Source organism: Jaculus jaculus, chromosome 10, assembly GCF_020740685.1.
Source record: "Jaculus jaculus isolate mJacJac1 chromosome 10, mJacJac1.mat.Y.cur, whole genome shotgun sequence".
Lineage (NCBI taxonomy): Eukaryota > Metazoa > Chordata > Mammalia > Rodentia > Dipodidae > Jaculus > Jaculus jaculus.
Genome location: NC_059111.1, coordinates 116839926 through 116847836, shown reverse-complemented (window position 1 = coordinate 116847836; position 7911 = coordinate 116839926). Strand labels below are relative to the sequence as shown.

At 59.7% G+C, this 7911-nt stretch overlaps 2 protein-coding genes across 4 annotated transcripts; both read right to left on the bottom strand.

Annotated features, from left to right (window-relative positions):
* Positions 1-82: 82 nt before the first annotated feature.
* Fastk (Fas activated serine/threonine kinase) lies at positions 83-4207 on the bottom strand. 3 transcript variants are annotated; one of them, XM_004669578.2, is made up of 10 exons: positions 4039-4207; positions 2837-3256; positions 2252-2431; positions 1987-2126; positions 1302-1515; positions 1053-1212; positions 779-870; positions 564-705; positions 375-489; positions 83-294 (listed from the first exon to the last, which is right to left on the bottom strand). In XM_004669578.2, exons 1-10 carry the CDS (start codon positions 4118-4120, stop codon positions 187-189), a joined length of 1653 nt encoding a protein of 550 aa, XP_004669635.1. In that variant the 5' UTR covers positions 4121-4207; the 3' UTR covers positions 83-186. The 3 variants fall into 3 exon arrangements, with proteins under 3 accessions (XP_004669635.1, XP_045015877.1, XP_045015876.1); XM_045159942.1 differs by lacking the exon at positions 4039-4207 and adding an exon at positions 3909-4026; XM_045159941.1 differs by lacking the exon at positions 4039-4207 and adding an exon at positions 3762-3902.
* Positions 4208-4462: 255 nt separating this feature from the next.
* Positions 4463-6953, bottom strand: Tmub1 (transmembrane and ubiquitin like domain containing 1). Its single transcript, XM_004669577.2, has 3 exons — positions 6821-6953; positions 5579-6001; positions 4463-5287 (listed from the first exon to the last, which is right to left on the bottom strand). Exons 1-3 carry the CDS (start codon positions 6931-6933, stop codon positions 4936-4938), a joined length of 888 nt encoding a protein of 295 aa, XP_004669634.2. The 5' UTR covers positions 6934-6953; the 3' UTR covers positions 4463-4935.
* Positions 6954-7911: the final 958 nt, after the last annotated feature.

Sequence of the window (7911 nt, the reverse complement as noted above, 5' to 3'; positions counted from 1 at the left end):
GACCTTTTGTCTTTGTTAAGGGAATGGAAAGCGGCAGCGGGGAACCCAGCCCTGTTCCTTGCCCCAGAAATGAGACTTGCCATGGGGAAGTAAAGGGACTTTAATAAAAATCAAAACATAGGGTGCCAAAGTGCAAGTTGCCTAACTCCCAATAGGGGGCTGTCCTGAGCCCCTTGTGGGTTTCCCTCACCCTCCCTCAGGCCCCCAGTGGAGGCCCAAGGCCTGGAGCTTCTGTTTCAGGTAGCTCTTGAGCTGGGGCAGGCCTCTCTGGGACTCCAGTTCTTCAAAGGACAGCTGAGGAGAGAGAGAGGACAGGGGGTTACAATGTGCGGTTGGCCACAAGAACACATGGGTGGGATGAAACGGCCTCTCACCGGCAGGAGCTGGTAGCCCATCAGGCCCAGGTGCCGCTCCCTCAGGGCCCTTGAGCCCAGCAGCACCCTGCCATCGCGGCAGAAATGCCAGCGTTCTCGCAGCATTAGCACTACCCTGGAGGAGAGTGGACACGGCTCAGGGTGCTGTCCAGCAGCCAAGGCCCTCCCACCCTGCCCCGTTTTCCCTACCTTTGGGCAGGGCCTCGGGTTGTGGGATTAGAGACAGTCTGGTCCTGGCCCCGAGGGCAGGATCGTGGTGGGTAAGGTAGGAAGGGGTCCTGTGTCCTCACAGGAAGCACAGCACCGGAACTGCTGACACACAGCAGGAAGTCTGCAGGCAGAAGCAGCGCCACCTCAGCCTGGCTCCAGCTCTAGGACCCAGGGCCACCCTACCTACACCTCACCTGTGCAGTAGCCAGGAGGCACAGTCAGGTCCCGCCGGTATTTCTCTTCTCCTAGCAACTGGCGCAGCCCTTCAGCTACCATGTCCTTGTGACTGATGGGAAGGAACAGTGGTAGAGGCTAGCCCCCGAGTTCTTGTTGCAGCCTGTCACCACTGACTGCTGCCACCCTGGAAAAATCCTATTACTGCTTCAAGGCCTATTTCTATGTCTGCTTGGTACCACGGGCTCAGGCAGCTCATGGTGGGTGCCCCCCTCATCCCGCCCCCCAGCCCACCTGTACTTGCAGCGAGCTCGGTCGGTGATAAGGGACCGTGGGAAGATGGGCACTTGGTGCCTTTGGGGAAGGCGGGGGCCTCGGTATCCAGGGAGTTCGAGCTCCACAGCCGTGTCAAGCAGGGAGAGGTAACGTCGCACAATCAAAGCATGAGGGGTGCCTGTGGGGAAGCAGGGCCTGGGGCACACTGGGTTGCTGACCCCGGGCATGCCCCTGCCCTGCACCCCACCAGCCATCCGGTCTGCATACCACTTATGTGGTTGATGAAACCTGGAGAAAAGACGAACTGCAAGGCTTTGAAGGGCAAGCACTGCAGCTGGCACAGTGACATCAAAATGTTGACTGTGGCCAAGGGTGCCACCCCTGCCTCTCGAGCCAGGATCTTCTCAAGGCAGGGCATAAACTGCTGCTCCAGGGGTGGGTAGTTCAGCCTCCCAAAGGGCAAGACCAGCTTCTGTACCACCTGCACAGGACATGGCAGCATCACCAGTGGGAAGCGCTTCTCTCAAGGAACCTGGGAAGGTTTGGCCAGCCAGTAACTGCTGTCAAGGTAGAGTGGCCCTCTACCCCAGCACACACACCCCAAGTTCAGTAACATAAACAGTGCCTTGAGCCACATATGGCTCATGGCCACATAGGAGAAACATCACTGTGGGGTTGGTCTAGCCTGTAGGTTTTTAAGAGTGGGATGTACGGAGCTAGATTGGTGTTCAGGGTGCTTTGGAAAACTGTAGAGGTCCAGGCACACGTACTGGATGTGGGAGCTGGACAGCCAGAGGGTGTGATCAGAAATGGAAGCCCCAGGGGCATGCAGCAAAGCCTAGCTGAAGTGCTTGCTTCAGTAGAGGCCAAGCAAGCTGGGCAGGAGGCTGGGTCTGACCAAGCCACTGAGGGTGACTCACAGAGGAGCCCTGGAGGTTAGAGGCAAGCCCACCTTGCTGTTGAGCTGGGCTTCCTGAACTACCAGGAAGTGGGCAATGGCTTCTAGAAGCTGGGGCTCCCGCAACCGATGCCGGGCCAGATGCTGAGCCAGGAGAACCATCACGTGGGGAGTCAATTCCTCAGGACGTTCCTCTGTGAAGAACACCTCGTCATAATGGGAGACTGCCACTGGGCTAGACTGCTCTCAGACCCAACAATCCCAATGGCTCCATCTTGGCCTGTGCTCCCCACCCCCACTCGTTTATAACCCTAGGCACCTGCCAGGCTGCGGATCAGATGCTGGCGTGGGGATCGCAGGAAACGGGGGCAGCTCAGGGCAGCTTCCAACCTTTGCCCACCATCGAGGACAGGCTGCTGGTGGGGAGGTGGCTTTGAAGGGAGGCGGGACCTCCGCTCCTGCTCCAGGGCACAGACCAGGGGGCCATCTGATGGATAGCCTGAGGTGCAGAGCAACAAGGAGCATTAGATGAGCTGTAGTGTGTGCCCTGACTGGTGGGATGACAGTCCCCACCCACCATCTTGTCCATTTCTTGAATGGGACAGTGTAGCAGGGTTATTGGGAGAAATGTTAATCAGAACAGTCTTTGAGGGAAAAGCCTTCTACAAAGATTGTCATCTTGGGCCAAGTGTGACAAACTGTAGTGGCATCCTAGAGCACTGTATTAGAAGGAACCAGGGGTGGCATCTCGTACAGTTAGGATGATTGACACGAACATCTTCTATGGATACAGGAGAAGCAATGGCAAGTTTGCCTGGGTAGGTGCCATTTCTAGGTGGGAGCCTGAGAGCAGTGGCTTGGGGTTACACTTCCCTGAACACCCATACCCCAGCATGCTCCTCACCAAGTAAGACAGCAAGGTGTAGACACGTGTGGATGGTGTGAATGTCAAAGGAGGGGCAATTTCCGATGATGAGCTGGCTCAAGTCCTGAAGTGTGGCTTGCTCCACGGGCGGGGGCTGAGGCTGGGACCCCAAGAGTTGGCCCAGCCGGCGAAGTGCCACAGGGTAGTGATGAGCGCACACCTTGGTGGGGTTCTGGCCCAGCCAGCGCAGCAGCTCCCCAGGACTCTGCGCCTGTTCCAGAAGCCGCTGGAGGCCTTGCACAGGACTTGAATGGGGGTCTCCTCCAAAGGCCCGGTTCCCCCACTTGCTGGGCACCAGACAGGGCTGTACTGGTGGGATAAGCAGCAGGCCAGTCAGCCGAGCAGGGGAAGTCTGGGCAGACAGCAGGATTCGAAGCATGGAGTTAGGTGATGGAGACCCTGAGGGGTGGCCCAGAAAACCAGGTGAGGTTTCCTTCAAAAGGGAGAGATCTATCTATTTATTTATCTCAGTACCCATGTATAAGAGTCAAAGCAAAGCTCCGGCCTTCTTCCCCAACCTTCCCCCTCTTCCACCTCCCACTCTGCGACAGCAATCCTATTCCTTCAGTGTGCTCTGAGCAGTGCTATCCACAGAGCAGTTCGTTCCACATGCATTATGTACTCCGATGCTCAGTGCAAGTTAACGAGGAGTCGCGGGGCTGGCGTTAACCTCATTTCACAGATGGGAGAAACAAGGCCCAGAGCGGCCAAGAGGTTAAGGCCCGAGGTCATCCACAGGGTTAGTGGTCGCGCCCAGCCTAGGGTCCCAGGGGTTCTCCCAGCGATGCGCCCTCCGCGACCACTTCCCCCTCCCACAGGAGGCGGCGGCGGCTCGGAGGGCGGAACGCGGGGCACCGCGGCGCCCGGGACGGTGCCGGGTCCCGTGCTGAGCGCTGCCACTTACCGGCTGCGTGACCTTGGACGGGCGGCTTCGCCTCTACCCGCCCGCCCGCCTCTAAGTCTCCTTCTCTCCAGTGAAAAGACAGCACCGCGCCAGCCTCGCGCGGCGCACTTGGGGGGCCCGAGGGCGCAGCCTTACGCGGGCGAGTACCTGGGCGCCGTCTAAGGCTCTCCCACACCCGTCCTGGCACCGGGGAACGCCGGGAGCTCGTGGCCACCGCCGCTCACACCAGCTCCCGCCGGCCGCCCTCCCGCGGCCCGCCCCGCAGGCGCCACCCTACATGACTCCCCAGGCCCCGCGCAGCTCGATCCCTCAGTCGGTCTCGGGGTCCAGGAGCACGAGTACCCCCGCAGCCTCCTCATCCGCGGGCTACCGAATCCTTCATCTTCCCAGCAGCCACCCCCGCCCCCCGATCGCCACCGGGCGCCAATCCCAGCGCCGCTCTCGGCCGGCGTAGACGTAGCTCCCAGCAGGCGCTGCGAGCCGGGACCGCCCGCTCCGGGGACGCGTGCGCGTGCGCGCTGCGGGGGCGAGGCGGGGCCTGGGCGGCGCAGAGGCCAGGGCCGGCCGATTGGTGGTCGGCCACCCACCCCGCCTCCGTACGCGGGCGCTGGGAGAGAGCCGGTCCGCCGCCTTCCAGTCCCATTCTCGCAGGGGCCAGGGCTTCCCGCCCTGCAGGCCCCCAGACAGACCAAGACCAAGAGTGAAAACTTCACAGTTGTGTTTAATCTATACGCGTTCCAGAGAACAGTCCAGCCCCTCCCAGCTCCCCTTCACCAACCAGTCTCCCCCAGTCTTTCAGTCCCCAACTCAGCCTAGGCAGCTCTCAGGAACCGGAGGTGGCTAGGTGCTCCGGAAGCACATTAAGACGGGCCCAGGGAGGCGGCCCCGCGGTGCCCTGTACCAAGACAGCGACAACAGGTGCCGGATCCAGAGGAGCCCACTGTCAGCGAGGGCTGAGGGCCAGTGGCCTCGGGAGGAGGAGGTCCGGAGCCATGAAGATCACAGGGAGGGGACTCGGCCAGCCCACGGAGCCCTCGGCGTCGCAGGGCCGGGCTCCAGGGTAATGGGAAGAGGCAGGCCGGGGAGGTGGGCCTAGGCAGACAGCAGCTCCCACCGCACCTTGGAGAGTGAGGTCCAGATGGGCCAGCCACGCCGCCCAAAGCCCGCGGAGGCACTACGGGCGGTACATGGCAAAGGCCAGGAGACTGAGGAGCAGAGTGAAGCCGGCCAGGCCCAGCGTGGCGGTCAGGGGAAAGAAGGGCCGGTATTGAATCTGGCAGTACCAGAGCAGGAGCAGCAGCAGCAGGAGCAGAGGCAGCAGCAGGCTGCCGATTTCCAGCCCGGAGGGGCCTGGCTCTGACCCCGGTGGGCAGGGGGGATGAGGGGGACCGACCCTTGTGGACACGTGGCAGTGGAGAACGCAGTTGGGAGGGAGATGAAGACTGCCCAGCGTCTGGGTGTCGTCTCCTAGCAGTTGGCCTTGGTAGATTAGTCGAACCTGCTGTTCTCGGCCCGGAAACTGGGTCCTGAGGAGAGAGGGACCTGGGTAAGAGAGCAGGCCTCAGGCAATCCTGGTCCCTTGCCCAGAGCAACGTTGCCGCCTCTCACCCCTGCCCTCCGGACTACCCACGTCCTTGGCCTCTGGGGGGCAGGCTGCTACAGGGTAACAGGTGCAGTGTGTGATGTGAGGAACTCAGTGCCTTCCAATACAAAATGAGGGAGTTTCAGGTATCTCTGGTGGTCTTTAAGCAGTACCTCCCCACCATACACACGCCCATTTTTAAACACTTTTTGTTCCTACCCTCTTCCCTGCTTACCTTTTCAAGGAGCCAATGGTGTCGTGGGGCCAGGCCCTGGCCACTTGCTCCGAATCATTGAGAAATTTCAGCCGTAGTACTAATGGTTCCTGTGGGGAGTCCGGAGGTGGAGGTGGTGTTGCGGTGACCCCTGTGCCCGGCTCTGGCTGTGCGGGTGGACCTCTGTGTCTCAGGCCGGGAGTCTCTGCCCCTGGGGCCTGCCCTCTGATGCTGTCTGTAGCTGCCATGGCGTCACTGAGCTGGGCTGGCGCTGGTGTTCCTGGTGGTTGAGGCAGGGGGTCCGAACCCTCGGAGGTGTGTGTTGAGACCCAGGCGAGGGCCAGCACCAGAAGGCAGGCAAGCGCGGCAAAAAGGACAGTCACCTCATCGCCCACCCCTTCAATCAAGGCCATGGCCACCTGCCTTGCCTTCCGAGCTACCGGGCTGGAGAATCACAAAGAACTAGTGAGGGGCTGGCTTTCTGGCGAGGAGTCCTCCCAACTTCAACAGGTTCTTGACTCCACCCCATTACCATCCTCCTAGGCTCCTAATTTCCCCATCCTCTTACCCACTTCGGGAGGTATATGGACTTGTCTGGCTCCCAGTTGTCCCATACGTGCTTCCACGTGCCTCTTCCCATCACCAAACTCCAAGCCCTAACTGTTGCCTCAGTTCTAGGTCTTTTTAATAAGCTTCCCAGTTCACCCAAACCCTATTTCCAGGTGGCGGGTTGACCTAAGCAATCCCTCCCCTAAATTTAACCTCTACCAAACTTCACCCCAAAGCTTATCTGCTCTTTTGCCCACCTATTCACCCCAAAGCTCATCTACTACCCTATCGCTAAAGTTTCAGCAAGGGGCAGGAAAAGGGCCTTTTACCATTTACTCAAACCCCCACTACAGCACGGTTTCCAAAGCTCACCCCCCCCCCCCCGCCACCACGACAAACGTCAAATTCCGCCCTTGGGCGATCTGGAGCCTCCCAGTGCTGCCGTCCACCCAGCTTGGCCCCTCCTCGTGTCCAGCTAAACCCCACCCCGCGGCGGCAGGACCCGGTGCCTCCCCCGGTAGCTTTTCCAACCCAGGGGCCGCTAGATCTGGGATGCTGCCTGGAAACGGAGGCTTTCCTCTCCCCACCCCCAAGGCTCCGTCACTCCTCCCGTCTGGAGCCGCTGGAGGACACGGGTGATCCCGGGGCGGGGCAAACAGGACCCAGCTGGGGCCTGGGGCGGCGAGGTGGGCGCGGCCACGCGCGGGGACTCACCGCCGAGCTCCATCTCGGCCCTTCGGGCACTTCCGGGCGGGAGGCGCCGAGGTCGCAGACACCTGAGGTTCCCCCCACACACCCGCCTTCCCGGCTGCCGCGGCTCGGTGCATTGTGGGACTTGTAGTCCGCGCAGCTCAGTCCCCGCCCTTGGCCCTGCGGACTCAAGTGCAGTGCGAGACGGGATGGTGATCGGAGAGGGGAGGATCGACCCGGCGGCTGTGGAGTTTGAGCTAGCCCACAGACATTTGCTTGGCAACAGGATCCTTATCCCCGCTGCCCGTAGCCAGGGCATCTGTCACTTCTGACACCCACGTCAGCTTAGAGCACGTCAGAGCACTGGCATTCGTGATGCACTGATGATGCTCTGGGCGGCTTAGGTGGGCAATTTAGGTGTCCACTGTCTCCGCCTCTCTTCGTGTGAAGAGTGGACGCGTCCCCTAAATTTCCTCAGCAGCAGAGAAGATGTGGCACACCTCACCTTGCTCATTAGCATGCTCAGTAAAGGCTTCACTCTTTACTGGCCGGCTCCACATTGCTCCCGCAATTGTAAAGGCAGCATGATTTTGTTTGTTTTTCAAGGTAGGGGTTCACTCTAGTTCAGGCTGACCTGCAATTCACTCTGTAGTCTCAGGGTGGCCTTGGACTCATGGCTATCTTCTTACCTCTGCCTCCCAAGTGCTGGGATTAAAGGCATGCGCCACCACACCTGGTGAATTTTTAAATTTAATTTTATTATTTTTTTTTAATCAGAGAGAGAGGGAGAGAATTGACGCGCCAGAGCCTCCAGCCATTGTAATGGAACTCCAGACTCATAAGCCACCTTGTGCGTTTGGCTTACATGGGATCTGAAGGGTCAAACAAGGGTCCTTAGGCTTTACAGCAAGTGCCTTAAGCCACTAAGCCATCTTTCCAGTCCAACATGGATTTTTTATTTCTTTTTTGGTTTTTCGAAGTAGTATCTCGCTCTAGCCCAGGCTGACCTGGAATTCACTATGTAGTCTCAGGATGGCCTCAAACGCACAGCGATCCTCCTACCTCTGCCTCCCAAGTGCTGGGACTAAAGGCGTGTACTACCACACCTGGCTCCC

Bases quoted from the DNA above. Each gene is read 5' to 3' on its own strand.
- Fastk (XM_004669578.2), bottom strand. From the start codon at position 4,120: ATGAGGAGGCTGCGGGGGTACTCGTGCTCCTGGACCCCGAGACCGACT. The intron at 3,257-4,038 runs GTAGGGTGGCGC...GCCACCCCTCAG, and splicing joins CGCGGGGCCTGGGGAGTCAT to GGTCTCCATCACCTAACTCC. The intron at 2,432-2,836 runs GTGAGGAGCATG...TCTGCACCTCAG, and splicing joins ACACCTTGCTGTCTTACTTG to GCTATCCATCAGATGGCCCC.
- Tmub1 (XM_004669577.2), bottom strand. From the start codon at position 6,933: ATGCACCGAGCCGCGGCAGCCGGGAAGGCGGGTGTGTGGGGGGAACCT. The intron at 6,002-6,820 runs GTGAGTCCCCGC...GTGATTCTCCAG, and splicing joins GGCCGAGATGGAGCTCGGCG to CCCGGTAGCTCGGAAGGCAA. The intron at 5,288-5,578 runs GTAAGCAGGGAA...CTCTCTCCTCAG, and splicing joins ACCATTGGCTCCTTGAAAAG to GACCCAGTTTCCGGGCCGAG.